The 22,133-nt window shown below is 37.6% G+C and overlaps 1 protein-coding gene and 1 pseudogene across 3 annotated transcripts in view; both read left to right on the top strand.

Annotated features, from left to right (window-relative positions):
• Positions 1–22,133, top strand: part of NAA35 (N-alpha-acetyltransferase 35, NatC auxiliary subunit) — a 96,174-nt gene that overhangs the window by 45,135 nt on the left and 28,906 nt on the right. For all 3 annotated transcript variants that reach the window (XM_058695553.1, XM_058695554.1, XM_058695555.1), the window contains exon 12: positions 20,753–20,931. In XM_058695553.1, the coding sequence (XP_058551536.1) occupies positions 20,753–20,931 (179 nt within the window). The remainder of the gene's footprint in view (positions 1–20,752; positions 20,932–22,133) is intronic.
• On the top strand, positions 3,935–14,989 carry LOC131491988 (mitochondrial intermembrane space import and assembly protein 40-like; annotated as a pseudogene).

The raw sequence follows: 22,133 nt of genomic DNA, 5'->3' as shown, positions 1-22,133 counted from the left end.
ACCATGAGAGAAGAAAGCAAGAGAAGAACTACAAATCCGACCATAAAATAATAAGTACATAACTGTTAATAGTTACTTTGAATGTAAATGGACTAAATGCACCAATCAAAAGACATAGGGTGGTGGAATGGATTAAAAAGCAAGATTCATCTATATGCTGCCTACAGGAGACTCATTTCAGACCTAAAAACACATGCAAACTGAAAGTGAAGGGATGGAAAAGCATATATCATGCAAATGGAAGTGAGAAGAAAGCCAGGTATAGTAATACTTAAATTGGACAAAATAGATTTCATAACAAAGACTGTAATGAGATAAAGGATACTACATAATCATAAAGGCAATAATCCAACAAGAAGATACGACAGTTGTAAATATTTATGCACCCCAAATGGAAGCACCCAAATACATGGAGCAGTTATTAACAAACATAAAGGAAATAACTGATAGTAATACAATGATAGTAGGGGATTTTAACACCCTACTTACCTCAATGGATAGAACATCCAAACAAAATCAACAAAGAAACAGTGGGTTTGAGTGACACATTGGACCAGATGGATCTAATACATTGGGAACACTGCACCCTAAATCAGTAGAATGCACATTCTTTTCAGGTGCACATGGAACATTCTCCTGAATAGATCACGTTAGGCCACAAAACAAGTCTCAACAAATTCAGGAAGATTAAAGTCATAGCATGAATCTTTTCCAACCACAATGGAAACTAGAAATTGACCACAAAAAAATCTGGAAAGAACACAGATACATGGAGGTTAATAACATACTACTGAACAGTGAATGGGTCAACCAAGAAATCAAAGAGGAAATAAAAAAATAAATGGAGACAAATGAAAATGAAAACAGTGGCTCAGAATCTTTGGGGTACAGCAAAAGCTGTTCTAAGAAGGAAGTTGATAGAGATACAGGAGAGAAAAAGCAAGAAAAATCTCAAACAACCTAACCTTACACCTAAAGGAGCTAGAAAAAGAACAAGGTTGCCTGGGTGGCTCAGTCAGTTAAGCATCCAAGTCTTGATCTAGGCTCAGGTCATGATCTCATGGTTTGTGAGATCAAGCCCATGTTTGGCTCTGTGCTGAGAGTGTGGAGCCTACTTGGAATTCTCTCTCTCTGCCCCTTTGTCCCCTCTCAGAATCAATAAATACATTTCAAAAATAGAAAAAGAACAAAACCCCAAAAGAAGGAAAGGAAATGATAAAGATTAGAGCAGAAATGAATGAAATGGGAACTTAAAAAAAATGATAGATTAATTAAACCAGGAGCTGGGTCTTTGAAAAGATCAACAAAACTGATAAACCATTAGCCAGACTCCCCAAAAAGGAGAGAGAGAGAGAGAGAGAGAGGACTTAAAAAATGAAAGAGGTCAAATAACAACCAACACCACAGAAATACAAAAGATATAGGAAAATGTTATATAAAATCCTATGTCAACAGATTGAGACAATCTGGAAGAAATGGATACATTCCTAGAAACATAAACTACCAAAACTGAAGCAGGAAGAATTAGAAAATTTGAACAGACCAATTACCAGGAATGAAATTGAATCAAAAATCAAAAAGCTCCCAACAAACAAAAGTCCAGGACCAGATGGCTTCACAAGTGAATTCTACCAGATATTTAAAGAAGAGTTAATACTTCTTCTCAAACTATTCTAAAATAGAAGAAGGAAAACTAAATTCATTTTATAAGGTCAGCATTACCCTGATACAAAACCAGATAAAGAAACTACAAAAAAAGAGAACTATAGGACAATATTATTGATGAATATAGGTGCAGAAATTCTCAGCAAAATACTAGCAAACCACATTCAACAATACATTAAAGAAATTATTCAACATGATCAAGTGGAATTTATTCCTGGGATGCAAGGATGGTTCAATACATTTGCAAATCAATCAACATGATGCATCACATCAATGAAAAAGGTTAAAAACTGGGATAATTTCAATAGATGCAGAAAAAGCATTTAACAAAGTACAACATCCATTCATGATTAAAAACAAAACCAAAAAAGTAGGTATATCTGAATATAGTAAAGGTCATATATGAAAAATGCACAGCCAACATACTCAGTGCTAAATAATAAGTTTTTCCCCTAGGGTCAAAAACAAGACAATGCTGTCTACTCTCACTACTTTTACTCAACATAGTACTGAAAGTCATAGCCGCAAGCAGTCAAAGAAAAAATAAAAGGCGAGCAAATTGATATGGAAGAAGTAAGGCTTATTTGCAGATGATATGATACTGTATGTACATGAAAACCCTAAAGATGCCACAAGAAAAACTAGTAGAAGTGATAAATGAATTCAGTAAGGTTGCAGAGTACAAAATCAATAAACAGACATCTGTTGCATTTCTGTACACTAATAAAGTAGCAGAAAGAGAAGAAAACTGTCCCATTTACAATTGCATCAAAAATAATACCTAGGGATAAACTTAACCAAGGAGGTGATAGACTCTGAAAACTATATAAAATGTTGATGAAAGAAATTGAAGATGGCAAAAACAGATACTCTATGCTCATGGGTTAGGAGAACAAATATTGTTAAAATGTCCACAATACCCAAAGGAATCTACACATTTAACATAATCCCTGTGAAAATACCAACAGCATTTTTCACAGAACTAGAACTGGTCATCCTAAAATTTGGTTGGAACTATAAAAGACCCTGAATAGCCAAAGCAGTCTTGAAAAAGAACAGAACTGGAAGTATGTGAATCCCAGATTTCAAGCTATATTACAAAGCTGTAGTAATCAAAGCAGTATGGTATTGGCACAAATATAGTCACATAGATCAATGAAACAATAGAGAGCTCAAAAATAAACTCATTTGACAAAGGAGACAAGACTGCAATGGGAAAAAGACAAGTCTCTTCAACAAATAGTGTTGGAAAAAGTGGACAGCTACACGTAAAAGAATTAATCTGGGCCACTTTGTTACATCATACATACAAAATAAACTGTAAAAGTCCTTGAGAGTTGAGGCAGTAATTTCTCTGACATCAGCCATTAGCAACATTTTTTTAGATAGGTCCCCTGAGGCAAGGGAAACAAAAGCAAAAATAAACTATTGGAACTACACTAAAATTAAAAGATTCTACCCAGCAAGGGAAACAAAACAACTTTCTGAATGGGAGAAGATATTTACAAATGACATATCTGATAAGGAACTAGTATTCAAAATATATTAAAAACTACAGCTCAACATGAAAAAACTCAAATCCAATTTTAAAGCAGGCAGAAGTCAGGAACAGACATTTCTCCAAAGAAGGCATACAGATGACTAATAGACACTTGAAAAGATGCTCAACATCACTCATCATCAGGGAAACAAATCAAAACTACAATGAGGTATCACCTCATACCTGTGAGAATGGCTAAAATGAACACAAGACACAACGGTGTTGGCAAGGATATAGAAAAAAATGAACCTCTGTGCACTATTGGTAGGAATGTGAACCAGTACGGCCAGTGTGGAAAGCACTGTGGAGTTCCTCAAGAAATTAAAAATAGAATTATCATATAATCTAGTAACTTCACTACTGTGTACTTACCTAAAGAAAAGGAAAACACTATTTCAAAAAGGTATATGTACCCCTGTGTTTATTGTAGCATTATTTATAATAGTCAAACTATGGACAAACGTCCATTAATAGGTGAATAAAGAAGATAAGAGGGGCGCCTGGGTGGCTCAGTCGGTTAAGTGTCTGACTTCGGCTCAGGTCACGATCTCGCGGTATGTGAGTTCGAGCCCCGTGTCGGGCTCTGTGCTGACTGCTCAGAGCCTGGAGCCTGTTTCAGATTCTGTGTCTCCCTCTCTCTCTGACCCTCCCCCGTTCATGCTCTGTCTCTCTTTGTCTCAAAAATAAATAAATGTTAAAAAAAAAAAAAATTAAAAAAAAAAAAAAGAAGATATGATACACACACAAACAATAGAATACTACCTGTAAAAAAGAATGGTCCTTGCCATTTGCAACAACATGGATGGATCTAGAGGGTATAATGGTTAAGTGAAGTCAGTCAGGATAGGCAGATATACCATATTTCACTCATATATGGAAATTAAGAAACAAAACAACAAAGGAAAAAAGAGACGAACAAAAATCAGACTCTTAAATATAGAGAACAAACCTGTAGATACCATGGGGGAGGTTGGGGAGGGAGGATGGGTTAAATAGGTGAAGGAGATTAAGAATACAATTACCGTGATAAGCACTGAGTAACATAAAATTGCAGAACACTATATAGTGCGTCTGAAACTTAATACTGTATGTTAATTTTACTGGAATTTAAGAACATAACTGGAGTAAATCAAGAAATGGGAAAACATGGAATTTTGGGAATATGAGAATCCAGCATAAGAGAATAATCAAGAAAATCCTGAGGGTAATTATGCAGTGAGATCACCAGATAGTAACTCAACAGTGTATACATGGTGAAAAAGTTTAGCTTGGAGACAGTCACAAGGCTCTAGGGGCGATGTCTCAAATATAAAACCTTTCGTCACCAGTGAAATTAATACAATAGCTGTTGTGTTTAATGTAATAAGAGTTTTAGACAATTAGCAAACGATTTGGGGTTGAAATGTTAACTATGTAGAAAGAAGGCAAACATAAAGTAAGACAATGATTAAGTGCAAAATAAGCCTAAAAGTTAGTTATTTCCATGTTTGCAAAGTTTTCTGTGGCCTAGATATGAATATCATTTACATAATGGTGTACATGCCTGAATATTGATCATGATAAAATTGTGATTTAACCATATTAGAGATGAGGGGGCAGCAGTGTATATATGTATATAATTTATACATGTTTATAGTATACATACATATATCCGACTTCTTGAGGATGAAGGAGTAAGAGATAATGTGTAAAACTGAAAAAACATGGAGTAGCATTATAAGCCTGTTATTTGGTGATATATTTTGGGTAAATTCCAAAAAAAATACCTAAGAGGAAATGGAAGAGATGGCTTCATTTCATAATATGGCACCTCTAACCTCCTGAGGACTGAGCTTGGTGCTGAAACAGAAACTTTGCTTCCTTAGTCTTGTTGATTTTATTTACCAGCTGGCAGTGTACAAGAGAGATGAGAGCTGACTTTTTTAAAAATCACAACCTGTTAGGCCTGTGCTGTGATGTACTTGTGTGAGAAACTTGAGTTGTTTACTTTTTTTTCAGTTGAGATACAGCTGATACATAACATTAGTTCCAGTTATATACCATAATGTTTCAACATTTATATTACTCTTAATTAAAACATTTTTGTTGTTAATAAAAAATCCATGCACACACAGTCCCACTCATGTGGGTGTTTGTGTATAATCCAGAAGACTTCTGGTTTTGGATGTTAAAGATGTCTGCAGCTTCTCTACACAACCAACTGAAAACTATAAAGAACATGAGAAACAGAATCCTCCCAACTTCTTAAAAAATAGGAAACCCTTATAATACAAATAAAAATAGAAGGGCTTAAAAAAAAAAGGTGAAGGGCTGCCAAACACATTAGCAATAGAACCCAGATGAGGGAGAACATTAAGAATGGATTCCAAGATTTCTTGGTGTAAACATAAGTGGACCAGCAAAGCACATGTTTTCCAAAGTAGTTGGTGTAATCTGAAAGACAAAACCAGGGACGCTTTTGGAATAATGTAAGAGTTGGGTATTAAGTTGGCTGTGGGTACCTGTCTGATTAATATCCTGGGGATACAAAGGAAGTAGGGCCATGCAAATGCACTGAAGATGTTATTCCTGCAAGATGAAGAGGATGCTAATTAGCAAGCTAACAACTGGTCATTTTTGTTCAATAAAGGAGATAGATAATTTCCTTTGCATGGTTACATAGGCACATCATATGGGGCTTAACTGCAGGTCAGTGAGGCTTCCTGTTAGTCTAGAGTACTATTCTTAACATCTCAGCCAAATAATTGCCTCAAGAAGCATTCATTCAGTGATGTGATATTAAAAAAGCAATTGCATGATATTTATACACAAATATTCCAGAAATTTAATGAACAAAGAAACACAAAAGGCAGATGAAAAACAGACCAGAGACATTTTTCTGCACAACTTCAAAGAGTTTATTAAAAAATTAACTATAAAACAAGACTGCAAAGCAGGAATACTAGAAATAAAGTAAAAAATAATAACATAGTACAAGTGAGCAGGCAGAGTCCAGCTAAGAAGGAGAAAAGTCCTGAAAGTGAAAACAGTAAAAATTGGACTGCCTGGGTGGCTCAGTCAGTTAAGTGTCCAACTCTGGATTTCAGCTCAGATCATGATCTCCTGGTTCATGAGGTCAAGCCTTACATCAGGCTCTGCAGTAAGGGCACAGAACCTGCTTGGGATTCTGTCTCTCTCCCTCTCTGTCTCTGTGCCCCTCCCCTGCTGGTTCATGCTGTCTCTTTCAAATAAATAAACTTAAAAAAAAAAAAAAAAGTAAAAAGTATGCTACCCATTGCTGAAAAGCTGCAAAGGACATGGAGATCAGGACTGAGGAAATAACTAAGCAAAAGGAAAGTGAATAAAAATAGCCAAAGAAGATTCAATATATTCATAATTGATGTCCCTTAAGAGAGTAACCAAATTATGGAACAGGAAAGAAAATCTTAAACATTTCTAGAAAGAAGCAAATACAATTAAATTTACAGGCTTAATTGGAAGCCTGTATAATGACATAATGTCCTAGGCAACATTGATAAGTATTAATTACTTCAGATATAAAGCAACAGTTAAATGTGCAGCCTGACTTCAGAGTCCTTCACATCAGCATTCAACACAGAAAGTAGAACAGAATCTAAAAGTTCTTGGTTAAAGAAATGTGATCTAAGAATATCATATCTCTTAAGTGCCACTCAAATATTATTAAAACTTGCAAGGACTCTGGAAATGTTTTTTCTTTGACTTTCCTGGGGGAAAAAGATTGGAATAAAGAATGAAATTCAACTTACTAAGGCATAACTGGAAAAGCTGTGGCATAAAGGATGAGCAGTAAGTAGTAAATCCATTTCATTGTAGGAAATTGGTTTTACTAAATATAACTAAAGTGCCATGAACCTTGACAGTATAAAAGTAATCACTTAAAAGTCAAGAGGTAAAGGAGGAAAGAAGACTTTTTCTTTTCTTTTTATATTGTTTTTGTCCAAAGACACTAGTTAACAGTCAACAAATTGACCACAGAAATACAGTTAGATTTAAATATATAAAGGTAACTGTGATGGAGATAATTCTACTTTGGTGGGTAAAGGGAGGTGAAAATCATTGATTTTCATGGGTGAGGAGTTTAATAGATACCTGTCTGAAGATATAGAACGTTAGAGATATTCAGAAACTTAGTTATTAAATTTAAGAAAACTTCTCAATTATCAGAAAGAAAATATGCCAAAGTAAATGGTAGTGAAAGAAAAAATTAAAAGCAGTGCAAAGGACAGCATATATTTCCTGTGACATGGGAACAAAACCAAGAATGGTTTCTTGCTGTTTTTTCCTTCTGCTCTCAAAAAAACTCAGTCCTGAAGTCTTGAAGTTGGCCTGAGCAAGCAGGGACTTGGTACTGGAGCAGGATGTTGGAGGCTGACCCAGGATTAGGATGGTGTCAGCAAAGGGAACCGTGTGTTGCAACCATGTGGTTAGGAAGGATGCGATCATAGCAGGATATTCCTCAGGGCCATCAAAGCCTGTGTGGGGTGAGGATATGTCTGTGTCAGAATGGTAGTGGAGTGAAGCAGGCATAAAGAGGTGGTCCTAGAACAAGATTTTGGAGGTAAAGTGGCTTGAGAGAAGACAACATGAACGGGCTGCCTGGTTAGATTCACTGTTTCTCGAATGAGGTGAGAAAGGGTATCTGCACATAGGGCAACTGACCTTGAGATGTCAGAGCCTAGGCAACATCAGGAGGGTGACTACATGGGAACAATTTGGTTCAGTGTGTCAAAAGCCTAAATAGGGTAAGGAGAGTGGGGGCAAGGGGGAGGGGTGGGAAGCAGCCTAGTGCAGGATTTTATAGCCTAAAAGGAATGTGGGAGCCCAGACAGGGTGAGGAGGGCATGTGAGTGTAGCCTGGCCTGGAGTGTTAAAACCTGAGGCAGATTCACAGAGGCAGCTAGGTGCCTGGTTGTTGGAGACCATGCAAGGGAAGAAGGGCATCTGTGTACGGAGCTGGCCTGCTGTGGGGTCTCAGAGCCTATGCATGTTGAAGAAGCGGTTTCTGTGCAACAGAAGTACAGGCTGTCAGATCAGAAGCAGAGTGAAAAGAGCATCTATACAGGAGGATAGCCCGGCATTGAATATCAGAGCCTAAGCAGAAAGAAGAGGGTGTCAGAATGGAAAGATGGCTCTGTGAAGGGAGTTGTAGCTGAAGCAGGCTTAAGAAGGGTATCTGTACATAGAAGTGGCCTGGCATGGAGTTTCAGAGCTTAAATGGGGTAAGGAATCATCTCTGTGGAAGAATGACCTGGCTTGAGGTACAAGAGCCCAAACGGTGTGGGTATTGTGATGGTTTGGCATGTCAGAACCTAAGTAAGATGGGAGCACATCTGTGTAGGGGAGGTGAGTGTCATTGATAGGAGATTGTAATGGGCTAAGTGATAGCCCTAAGCATCAGAGTCCTAATTCTCACGACCTTATTTGTGATTAAGTAAAGATGTTTTGATTATCTTGCACTTGTCCTTAGATTATCTGGTTGGGCCCTAAATACTGCCTAGGTGTCTTTCTTAAAAGAGAGGCAGAGGGAGATTGGACACACACACAAAAGGAGAAGACGATTGGGGCACCTGGGTGGCTCAGTCGGTTAGGTGTCTGACTTCGGCTCAGGTCATGATCTCGCGGTCCAAGAGTTCAAGCTCTGCGTCAGGCTCTGTGCTGACAACTTGGAGCCTGGAGCCAGCTTTGGATTCTTTGTGTCCTTCTCTCTCTGCACATCCCCCACTTGCACTTTGTCTGTCTGTCTCTCTCTCTCTGTCTCTCTCTCTCTCTCTCTCTCTCTGTCTCTCTCTCTCACACACACACACACAAATAAACATGAAAAAAAATTAAAAAAAAAAAAGTGATGTAAAGATAGAGGCAGAGATTGATGTGAGCAGCTGTAGACCAAGGAATTCTAATAGCCACAGAAGCTGGAAAAAGCAAGGAACAGACTTGCTCTTAGAGCCTTTGGATGGAGTGCTGCCCTGCCGACACCTTGATTTCAGCCCATGAAATGGATATTAAACTTCGGGCTTTCAGAACTGAGAGAATAAATGTTTTCACCCACTTTGTGGTAATTTGTTACAACAGCCTTGGAAACTAATACAAAGATAAACTATGTATAGTGAAATTGATCAGATATAAAAATGTATTGAGAATCATGGTATGCCCCATTTCTCAGTTGGGGAGTTGAGTTATGCTAATTTCTAGAAAGGGAGGAAAGTAGATTGAACTCTGTAGTGTTGCACTGAAATTAAAGATATGGGAATAAATTCATGGTTTTGTTTATTTTAGAGAGTGCAAGTGGGGGAGAGGGGCAGAGCTGAGAGAGAGAGTCTTAACTAGGCTTCACGCTGATCCCACGACCCTGGGCTCATGACCTGAGCTGAAATCAAGAATTGGACGCTCAACTGACTGAGCCACTCAGACACCCCAATTCCTGGTTTTTAATATATAGATTGATATAGAAATGTAGACATAAGTGTGTATGTGTACGGATACGTATATGTGTATATGTAAACACAGATGTATGTATGTCCTTATGTACATACATCTTCTGGCTCTGTGATCTAGAGAACCTGGGAACAGTGACACCCTAAAAGTGAAAATGCCTAACATCCAGTTCTTGCTTCCCAAGACCATTGTCCACTAAAATGAACTAGGGGTGGGAGCTGATCAAGATGGTGACATAGGAAGGTCCCTTCCTCCCATGGGCACACTACTAAATGCACAACTGCACATGGAACACTTCTTTCTGAATGAGATCCAAAAACTAGCTGAGTAAGTCCTACACGTCAGACAGATGAGAAAATACCTACATTAAAACAGGTAGGAAAGGCTTAGACACCCTCAACTACTGGTAGCTGCTAAGAACAGAGGAAGAGGCTTGGATAGTCCAAAGTTTGAGGGACAGCTAGGAGCTTGGGCTTGGCTGATCTGCAGAGTTTATCTACATGATACTACTCTGTCAAGACTAGGAAAGGTAGCATTTTGTCTAATACTCAGAAACCAGTCAAAGAAAATGAAGAAACAAAGGAATATGTTCTAAACAAAAGAACAAGAGAAATATTCAGAAACAAATTAATGAAGCAGAGATAGATGATTTACCTGAGAGTTCAAAATAAGTCATGAAGATTCTCTCCAAGGTCAGGAAGCAATGTATGACTAAAGTGAGAATTTCTACAGGACATAGAAAATATATAAAGGACCAAACAGAAATCACAGAGCTGAAGAATATAATAACTGAACTGAAAAATTAAGTAGAGGGTTTTAAAGCAGACTAGATCAAGTGGAAGAAGAGATCCGCAAACTTGATGGGGCAGTGGAATTCCTACAGAGGAATTCCTACAGAGGAGGAAAAAAAGAAAAAAAAAAAACAACTGAGGGGATTTATGGGACACCACCATCAAAACAAACCAACATATGCATTATAGTAGTCCCAGAAGGAGGAGAGAGAAAGGAGCAGAAAGCTTACAGAAAAAGCTGAAAACTTTCTTAAACTGGAGAAAGAAAGAGACATCCAGATCTAGGAGGGCTAGGAAGACCAAGAAAGATAAATCCAGAGACCCACACCAAGACATATTATGATTAAATTGTCAAAAGTTAAAGACAAGTATAGGCACGTGGCGGGCAGGCCTGGAGGAGGCGGGTCCGTATCTGCGTGGGCCTCAAGCCTCCCGCCCAGCCTGAGGAGAGGTCACAGCGGGAGCCTGCTGCCGCCTAGGCCTCTGCCGCCGCTATCGCCGCGGGGTCTGAGTGCCGGGGCTGCAGCCATGGCCTACTGCCAGCAGGAAGGGAAGGATCGAATCATATTCGTGACCAAAGAAGACCATGAAACCCCAAGCAATGCAGAGCTGGTGGCTGATGACCCCAACGATCCATATGAGGAGCACGGATTGATCCTGCTAGATGGAAACGTTAACTGGAACTGCCCATGCCTTGGGGAAATGGCCAGTGGCCCCTGTGGGGAACAGTTCAAGTCAGCCTTTTCCTGCCTCCACTATAGCACAGAGGATGTCAAGAGGTCAGACTGTGTAGACCAGTTCCGGGACATGCAGAAATACCCCGACCTCTATCCCCAGGAGGACGAGGAGTAGGAGGAGAAGAAGCCAGCAGAACGTTTAGAAGAGACTGCTTCCACTGAGGCTGCTGTAATCAAAGAAGAGGAAGGGTCAAGCTAATGAAGGCCATAAGGCACTGGGCTCCATTCCTTCTCCAGAGTGATATGAATCTTTTGTAAGATGCCTTTTGGTCATTCTCCCGGAACGTGTTTTTCCCTCTGTTGTTCTGTGCACTGTAATGTTCAAAATAACTTATTTTGATGATCAGGGGTCTTGGTTCTTTGACATACACACTGGAAAAAATGTATGTGTGTCTCCCATAAACCTACCGGCAAATGTAGCTGTCACTTTTGAATTTTCAGATTATCCTGAATTTTGCCTCTTTGAAATAATGTCCTGATTATGCTCAGCAACTAGAAATTGTTATCTGGGAGTATCTTGTGAGTGAGCTGATTTATTCTGATTGATTATATTCCCTTGTAGATTTTATATCCCTGTGGGAAATGAAATAGAAACAAAACCATCTTCCTTTAAAAATGCTGGAGTGGGGCCATTCCCAGTAAAAGGCCAAATGATCAGATACGTATTTCTCATGAACCATCTTGACCTTGAGTATGTGAGGAGGTACTGTAGTTCATTTCTGATGCATTTTGGTTTCCATTTTCACTTTGAGCTCCAGGTTTTCCATGTTTGGAAATTGGAACTGTGGACCCTCTGATTCACAGTCCCTTTCTAAGTGAAGAGAAAGGCTGGTTTTGCTGTTGTTCTTCTGCAAGCCCTGGTTTGGGGCCTGTGTTCACACTGGCTCTGTGTCAGCCTGTTCGATATAGTGTTCTTGAGAGGTGGGGACCTAATTGTTACCAAAGTAGCAGTCAAGAGAAGAAACGGTGTGAATTAAGTAGTCACTTAAAAGGAAAATAAGACTTTGACCTGGTATTGAATGTGTGAACTAAAAATGTTTTTGATATAAGGAAATATAAATATGAAAAGTTCATTGAAATTTCTCCTTGAAGATACTGGTAAGCCAGTTTGAGTCCATTAAAATTTTCGGTGTTGAATTAAAAAAAAAAAAAGTTAAAAGACAAGTATAGACTATTGAAAGCAGCCAAAGAAAAGCAGCTTGTTATGTAAAAGGGAACCCCTCTCAGCCCCCTGCCCCATAAGACTCAGCAGATTTTTCAGCAGAAACCTTGCAGGCCAAAAGGGAGAAGGATCATATATTCAAAGTGATGGACAAAAAAACTGCCAACTGATTATACTTTACCCAGCAAAGTTACCATTCAGTATTGAAGAAGAGATAGAGTTTTCCAGATAAGCAGAAGCTGAGAGAGTTCATCATCACCAGACCCACCTCACAAGAAATGTTTAAAGGAATCTTTCAAGATGAAAGGAAAGAATGCCAGTTAGTAGCAGGAAAAGAGTATTTTCCTGCTCGAAGCCAGCATTACCTTGATTCCAAAACCAGACAAAGACCCCACTAAAAAGGAGAACTGTAGACCAATCTCCCTGATGAACATGGGTGCAAAAATCCTCAGCAAGATACTAGCCAACCGGATCCAGCAATACATTAAAAAAATTATTCACCATGACCAAGTGGTATTTATAGCTGGGATGCAGGGCTGGTTTAATATCTGCAAAACAATCAGTGTGATTTATCACATCAATAAAAGAAAGGACAAGAACCACATGATCCTCTCAATAGATGCAGAGAAAGCATTCAACAAAATACAGCATCCTTTCTTGATAAAAACCCTTTAGAAAGTAGGGATAGAAGGATCATATGTCAAGATCATAAAACCCATGTATGAAAGACCCAACGTTAATATAATCTTCAATGAGGAAGAACTGAGAGCTTTCTCTCTAAGGTCAGGAAGAAGACAGGGATGTCCACTCTCACCACTGTTACTTAACGTACAATTGGAAGTCTTAACCTTAGCTTCAGCAATCAGACAACACAAAGAAATAAAAGGCATCCAAATTGGCCAGGAGGAGGTCAGACTTTCACTCTTTGCAGATGACGTGATACTCTATATGGAAAACCCAAAAGATTCCACCAAAAAACTGCTACAACTGATCCATGAATTCAGCAAAGTGGCAGGATATAAAATCAGTGCACAGAAATTGGTTGTATTTCTATACAACAACAATGAAGCAACGGAAAGAGAAATCAAGGAATCGATCCCATTTACAATTGCACCAGAAGCAATAAATACCTAAGAATAAATCTAACCAAAGAGTTGAAAAATCTATACACTGAAAACTATAGAAAGCTTATGAAAGAAATTGAAGAAGACACCAAAAACAGGTATGCTGTTCAAAGGGGTACTGCACCCCGATGTTTATAGCAGCACTATCAACAATAGCCAAAGTATGGAAAGAGCCCAAATGTCCATCAGTGGATGAATGGATAAAGAAGATGTGATACACACACACACACACACACACACACAATGGAGTATTACTCGGCAATCAAAACAATTAAATCTTGCCATTTGCAACTGCATGGATGGAACTAGAGGATATTATGCTAAGTGAAATTAGAGAAAGACAAATATATGACTTCACTCATATGTGGACTTTAAGATACAAAACAGATGAACATAAGGGAAGGAAAGCAAAAATAATATAAAAACAGGGAGGGGGACAAAGTGTAAGAGACTCTTAAATACAGAGAACAAACAGGGTTACTGGAGGGGTTGTGGGTAGGGGGAGGGGCTAAATGGGTAAGGGGCATTAAGGAATCTACTTCTGAAATCATTGTTGCACTATATGTTAACTAACTTGGATGTAAATTAAAAAAATAATTAAAAATTTTAAAAAAGGAAAAGTATAAAAAGCAGTGGTAAAAAAGTAGAACATATATGCTTGGATAACAGGTATTCAATGCATGCGTGTAACAATGTTAGCTATAACAAGCACCATTTGAAAATTCAGAGGAACCTTTTAAGGATTTCAAACAAATTCGACTTTCAGTATAACTGCACCTAAAGTACTTAAACACAGGTCATCAGAACCTCTATTTGTCATAAACTTTTGAGTTTATTGTTGGGACCACATAAATCAATAAAACCCGGATAACCTTTTAGAGATCCCTTAAATATGGCCACAGTTGCATTTAAGCAACCAGGGCTAAAGAAAAATATCATTAATTCTTTTAAAACAGACATAAAATGAAATTATCAACTGAGAGGGAAAAAAAGGTAAATAAAAGTATAATACTCACTGGTAAAAGTAAATACGTAGTTATATTCAGAATACTCCAGCTCTGCAATGGTGATGAGTAAATCACTTGTAACTGTAGTATGAAGGTTGAAAGCATTAAAAAATATCTGTACCTACAGTAATTTAATGGATACACATTGTGAAAAGATGCCGATTGTGACATCAAAAACGAAATGGGGGCGGAAGTTTTGTTATGTGTTTGAAGTTATTATCAACTTAAAATAGACTGTTACAGATATGTTTTTTGCAAACCTTGTGGTGACCACAAAGCAAAAACCTATAGTAGAAATACAAAGTGTAAAGAGAAAGGAAATCAGAGCATATCATTATAGAAAATCACCAAATACCAATGGGAGAGAACAAGGAAAAAAAGGAACATAGGAATTACAAAATAGAACACAATTAACAAAATAACAAATGGTAAGTCTATAACTGTCAGTAGTTACTTTAAATGTAAATGGACTAAAATCTCCAATAAAAAGATAAAGACTGTATAGTTAAATGTTTCTTGGTTTTGTGTATCTTTTAAAAAACCAGCTCTTAATTTCATTGATATTTTCTGTTATGGGAATGGGGTCTCCATTTATTTCTGCTCTGGAGACTTGCTTTTTGTTGTATGTAAGTGGGGTCATACAAGATTTGTCCTTTTTGTCTGCCTTGTTTCACATAACATAATGTTAATCATTTTATAAAAGGAAATCATGTAGCCAAGAAGTGCAGCATCACTTAACAAATCCTTAGCAGCTTCTGCATTGTTTTCTAGAATTCCTTCCAACTTCAGAGCATCCAAAGCTTGTTTCAGGAAGTCTACATTGTCTATGTAACTTGGGGAGAGATGTCTGAAAAATGATATATTATCTCTATCTCTTGACTAATATATTTCTGGATCTTTAATTATGGCATCTAATTAATTTTAGGATAACTTAATTTGTTAAAGTATATTGTTACTATAAATCTTTGACCTAAGAACCTTGTACTATTTGTAGTACTTTTCTGCTATTGATAATGACCGGTTATCAAACAAGAATTTTAGTAATCTAAAACACTCTAATCCAGTGTGCTGTATGTTTTGAAAGTAGCAATTAGACTTTATTACTTTGTTTTTAAAAGAGTCCTAGTGGGAGGGGAAAATCCTCTTATTTGGCATTCTTGTACTAGGAAGCATTTTATGTATAAAATATTTTAAGTGGAAAACCAAGATAATTTTTTGTACATCTGCAGACTTGGAACATCAGAAAAGAGACTAGAAGTATTTTGTTTGGTTTGTCCAGTTCAATTCAGGAAAACTTGATTAAGCATAGCCCACACTGGGTGGAAAGTAATGTGAATTACCTTTTTTTCAGACTCATTTAGTAAAGGCTCTTCAGGTTATTTTAACAGAAGACAGTGTGAGGTAAATTGTGGTAGAGAAGATACATGACGTATAGTGAGAAAATGTTAGAGCATTTTATTCCAGGAAAGGTTTGGATGTGGTAAAACTTCTTGTAACACTTCACAGGTTAGGTTGACATGAAACCAGGTGCAAACTCCCACCTTACTCTTAGTCCCTCTCCTGCTCAACTGCTCTCTGTTCTGAGCAGCTTCTTCAGTCTTTTCTACCTCAGCACTTCTGTTCTTCTCTATTCAGATGGGTTACCATGTCTACAGGACAGTCACAGAGTTCTTATGCATGAGATTCGGCAACAGCTGAGACATAAAAATAGTTACTAGGAATCATTTTAACCATTAACGAGGACTAGGTCCAGAGAAATGGTGGGTGGGGAGAAGAGTTTAAATATATGTGGAAAATGGAGAGAAGCATACAGGTAACTTCTAGCTTTATGCATAGGGACTTTGTCCCCTTTCTGTTCAGATGCATATATTTTTACTCCCTGAGATTGGAGAAATTACAACTTGGAAAGTTACAGTGCCTTATGGAAAAAAGAACAGGAGCTATATTCTCTGTCCTTCTAGGCTTTTGATATGCTTGGAATACTTTTTTCTGACTAATATTTTACTAATATCATTTGAGTCTTAGATTTTACTCTTGTCAGTCTTTCGTCTAATTTTGCCATGGATTAGATGCTCTTCTTACATCCTGAGCTTATCCACACTGAATTAAATTTGCTTATTGTATTTGTCTAGACCCGTGTTTCTCAACTGGGGCTTCCTAGGACATTTGGCAATGTCCGGACCCATTTTTGGTCTTCCCAATTGTGGGGATTCTACTAGCATCTAGTGGGTAGAGGTCAGGGATGCTGTATGTTGCATTTTTAAATTTGTATAAAAATGTAATGAAAAATATACTGTATGTGGTATCCATTTCCCATTAATATTTCCTTCTTTTCATGGTAGTGTAGATTTTCATGAGTGGCTATATCTTCTAAGTGTGGTTTAAAACCTTAAAATATGTGTATTAAGAATAAGAATATTGGGGCACCTGGGTGGCTCAGTCGATTAAGTGTCCAACTCTTGATTTGGGCTCACATCGCCATCTCATGGTCGTGGGCTCAAGCCATGCATGGGGCTCCACGCTGAGCACAGAGCCTGCTTGGGATTCTCTCCTGCCCTCCCTCTGTGTGTGTGTGTGTGTGTGTGTGTGTGTGTGTGTGTGTCCGTCCGTCCCCCTCCCCTGCTCATGCACTTGCATGCATGCTCTTTCTGTCTCAGAAGTAAATAAATAGGGGCACCTGGGTGGCTCAGTCAGTTAAGCATCTTGATTTCGGCTCATGTTATGATCTCAGTGTTCGTGAGTTCAAGCCCCACGTCAGGCTCTTGGCTGATAGTGTGGATCCTGCTTGAGATTCTGTCTCTGCCCCTCCCCTCTTTGCACTCACATGTGTTCTCTGTCTCTCAAAATAAATAAGTAAACTTAAAAAAATAGTAATGAAAGTAAATAAACCTTAAGAATATTTCTGGGTAATAATTTCAGATGAAAATTAGCATGCTTTCAGGGAAAATAAGGATAATAAGGATAATGTACTATTTATTAGGTATTTAGATTCTGTGCATTTATTATTAAATCCCAAAATGTATTGGTATGGTAACAAAGCTTCTTGCAGCATCCTCATTACTACATTTACCTTGGTTTTAAATGAAATGTTGTAAATGAAAAATTCCAACTGTTCTTTATAGTGGTAACAGTCTTTCATTTTATTTTGAGTATGCAAATCTTGTCATTCAGAAAGCATGTATCCATTGCCTATAATGAGCCAGGTATTTTGGTGTTTGGGACACAAGCCAGTTATTGCTTTCAAAAGAACCAGGGAGAAATGATGTAATCCCACATGGATTACACTTAGCAGCCTATGTACACAATACTTGGGGGAGGACTTAGCAAGAGAGGGAACTGAAGCTATCGCAGATCTCTCAGGCTAAGAATAAGGGGTAGACTTTATAGGCAGAAAGAATAGTTAGTGTCTAAGTAAAGAGCCATAAAGAGCATGATACTTCCAAGTCATTGTGCTTGATTATAGTTTATGGTGCTTAGGGAATAGAGTGTGTTAAAAGATGATTTTCAGAAAAAAGTAAAAAGAACTGTGACTGACAGATACAACAGTGAACATGTGTTTAGGATTTTATTAAACTCATTCAGTGAAATAACTAGATAGAAAAGTTTTAAAACTTTCAAATTTATATGAAGCATCAGAATGTTGAAATAAATTATAACTGGAGGCAGAACTCTTCTGTAGAGTTGGGAGGAAGTCAGGTGAGTCTTTGCATGTCTCCTGTCAGTTACCTACCATTTGTAGATTTGTAAAATAGCTGCCTTGAATTGATCTGACAATGCATAGTTTTCCATTGGAATACAATTTTTTTTCCCTACAGGAGTGACAGGAAATTGTAAAGTACCTTCCAATGCCCTGTCAGACACTTTGTACTGTATATAACAGGGAGTCAACAGAATTTTTGGATTAGGGGAATGAAATCAGGTTGTAATTTTAGATAAAACAATTGAGGTGGCAGCATATAGGATTAATTAATGAGGGAACATTCAGTGTAGGGGAATGAGTTAGGCTTTTACAGTGGTAGTAAAAGTGAAGAGTGGGGAGGGGCGTCTGGTTGGCTCAGTCAAGTGTCTTGGCGACTCTTGGCTTCAGCTTAGGTTATGATCTCATGGTTTTCTGAGTTCAAATCCCGTGTCAGAACCACACTTGTGAGAAATAAGCCCACTAATCCAATAAAGGAGGGATGCAGAGACTGGGAGCACAGTGAAGTGGGGCTTTAATCAAGGTTCCTGCAAGAACTGGTGTCTGATGGACAGGCACACTTGGGGCAGTCACAGCAGACATTTTATCTCCTAGCATGTAAGCCCCTCCCTTGGTTCCTTATTGGCTGAGCACTACAGAGGCTACAGACTTACTCAGACATGGCCTTTGCCCATGTAAGGCAAAAAGTAGTCTGATTAGAACAAATTTATTCCCTGAGGTGATGCAGAGACTTTCAGTCCCCCCTCCCTTTGTTCTATGGCTCATGCTCATGAGCAAAAATAAGCCCACAAAATGGAGAGGGGAAGAACCAGAAGTGAAATGTCTAAGGGTTTGGGACTCTATTGTTGGGGTGGGGGCTGGGGGAGGGGGGTTCATACATATTTCCAATAGTCTGTAAACCTACCGTTAACTAGACAGCACAGCTTGTATTTGGTATTTCTGAAAATGAATCATCTCCTTCACTTCTCACACACTGACAGCATGGAGCCTGCTTGGGATTCTGTCTCTCTCTGCCCCTCCCCCACTCACACTGTCTTTGTCTCTCTCAAAATAAATAAGTAAACTTAAAAAAAAAAAGAGTGAAGAGGGGGGATGGTCAGTGGATGTTAGGATGTAGACTACTTTAAGACTTACTCACTGATTAAATAAAGCAGACAAGGAGGTTTCTGGCCTAAGCAATTGTAAGGGCAGTGGGTCATTTTACTGAGAAAGGGACTACAAGGAATATAAAGAGATGCAGTGTTTGGGGCAAGATCATGGCAGTTTTTGGACATAGGCCTTTTGACATGAGGTGGGGAACCAAGGTAGAAATGTCCATTATACAGTTAGAAATCCGATTTGGAGCTCAGAAGAAAGATTGTGGGCTAACGATTTTAGCCTGGAAGATGTTAGTTAAACTGAAATTTATATAACAATAAATACCTTCAACCCGGGAGGACTTAAGTATGGAGGAGAGGAAGAAGGCCAGAAACCCTGGGGAACATCTTTATTTGCTTGATACTCGGGAATAATTATGTATGTCACAGAGCGTTATTATAATTTGGTTAAGTATCAGTCTTGCTTTTAATTTTAATAATGATGCTTGCTTAGCTTAATTTTATCTTTCATTAACATCTGAAGCTATTTTATTTTTCCTAGTTTATAGCCTATTTGTAGTACAGCAAGAGAACTTTGAAACCCAAATTCTTTTTTTTTTTTTTAAGTTTATTTATTTTTGAGAGAAAGAGACAGAGCATGAGTGGGAGAGGGGCAGAGAGAGGGAGACACAGAATCTGAAGCAGTCTCCAGATCTGTCAGCAAAGAGCCCGATGTGGGGCTCAAACTCACAGACTGCGAGATCATGACCTGAGCCGAAGTCAGATGCTTAACTGACTGAGCCACCCAGGCGCCCCTGAATCCCAAATTCTTAATTCTCACTTTATATACTTCCTCATTTTAGATTTCAAGTTGACAGAGACTTAGTTTGGAGCCTTGCGCTAGTGTGAAAAGTGGTGTCACCAGTGGACAGAAAATGGGAAAGAGGAAATCACCCTTAGGTCTTTAGTAATGGGTTATTTTCTTTAAAGCACTGTGAATTTCCATAATTAACGTCAGTATCAAATGCATTCCAGATTCATAGGGGTGGGAGCTAAGTTTGCATTATTATGTAGCTAAGTTTGAGTTGATTCTACTGTTCAGTAATTGAAGGGAAGACAGCCAAAATTTATGTTCCCATTTTACCTTTTTTCACAATCTCATAGTTAATACAGCATTGCCTTTTTTTTTTTTTGAGGGAATATATTCACCCTATTTTATCTTATTCATGGCTTGTAGTTAATTTTGAGGTAGCAACCCCTTTCCATCACTACTACCGATTACTTGTAGATGGGAAGTACAATTTTCAGGTTATTAAATTTGCTTATCTCATTTTTAAAAATGCACATGTGTAGGTATGTGTAAATTATAAAATTCATTTAGAAAATACTGTCACAAGAATTTGGAGATGCTTTTGAAATTGGCCTCTTTTCATATTTACTAGTATTTGAGGATTAAAGTTCAGCAAAACATTGAAAAATCTTAACTTTTTTTCTTTTTAGATCATCCAATTATGATGGGTTTTGAACCCCTTGTTAACCAGAGGCTACTTCCACCTACCTTCCCTCGATATGCAAAAATAATTAAAAGGGAAGAAATGGTCAACTATTTTGCAAGATTAATAGATAGAATAAAAACTGTTTGTGAGGTGGTCAATTTAACAAATTTACATTGTATTCTGGTAAGTACAAATCTCTGTTTTGGATTATGATTTTGATTGAACAACAGAATAGTTTATCACTTTTTAGACTGTCCCATGGATAAATAATATTGTTTGCTTTCTTTGATAGCTGGAGGATTAAGTGTTGTATGTGTATTGTCTGTATTTTTCTATTTAATCTTCGCAAGGATTATATACTATCCATCTTAGAGATTAAAAGACTGAAGTCTAGATAATTCACCCAAGTTTGAAGAATGGGAATTTAAACCCTGGATTCTGTCTTCAAAACTTTTGTGTGTACACACATACATATGTACATGCATGTATACATGTATATTTTCATATAAAACTTAGATCGTGGTGCTTGTTAACCTGCTTTCTTTTATCATTAATCTCTATATCATGAACATCTTTCTTTTCATGTCAACAAATAAACATATTTATGTATTATTCAATTGGCTACATGGTATTCCATTGTAAACATAGATCACAATTTTTTCCAGTTCATTCATATTATATTGAGGCCCTTTTCAGCGTTTTAATGTTATAAACGATACTAATGTGAACATTTTTGTAGGTAAACCTTTGTATCATCTGCTTCCTTCTTCCTTAAGTTATAATCCTAAACCATGAAGCTGCTGGGTTGAAGAGTATATACATTTTTACATATTTTGGATTAATCTTCTTTATGGGTTAAAATATAGAAAAGCAATGTTAGGAAGGTAGAAAATATGCAGAATAATACTGTTGTTATTTAGACACAAGCACACTAATTTATTTTGCACAACTCTGCAAAGAGATACGTAATTCCTAGCCCGTGTCATTTTCCCTGTGAGGTCTTCCTTGTTGGTTCTAGGCTGCTTCTGTTCCTGTATTCCTGGAGATGATTATTATCTCATTTACATTCCTGGAATTGAGCAGCAGCCTCTGGAATATATTTTTTCATGGTCAGCAAAGATTTGTGCTTTTGTTTATGCTTTTTCTTATAATAACTTTGTTTTCCCTTCTAATTCTTTGTCATTAACACCAGTATGAGTCTTCATTGCTTAGTGAAACTTCCCGTTTGTGTCTTTGTTACCTCATTTGTTTGCTTTTTTTTTTTTTTTTTTTTTTTTTTTTTTTTTTTGTAGTTTTGTCCTTATTCTGTCATAAGAATCATGGAATCTTAAAGGTTGAAAAGATCATAGACATAACCCAGTTCATTTTGAACAGTTCATCGTATA

This window comes from Neofelis nebulosa, chromosome 12, assembly GCF_028018385.1.
Source record: "Neofelis nebulosa isolate mNeoNeb1 chromosome 12, mNeoNeb1.pri, whole genome shotgun sequence".
Classification (NCBI taxonomy): domain Eukaryota; kingdom Metazoa; phylum Chordata; class Mammalia; order Carnivora; family Felidae; genus Neofelis; species Neofelis nebulosa.
Note: the sequence above shows the minus strand (reverse complement) of the source record. Positions and strands in the feature narration are given on the sequence as shown.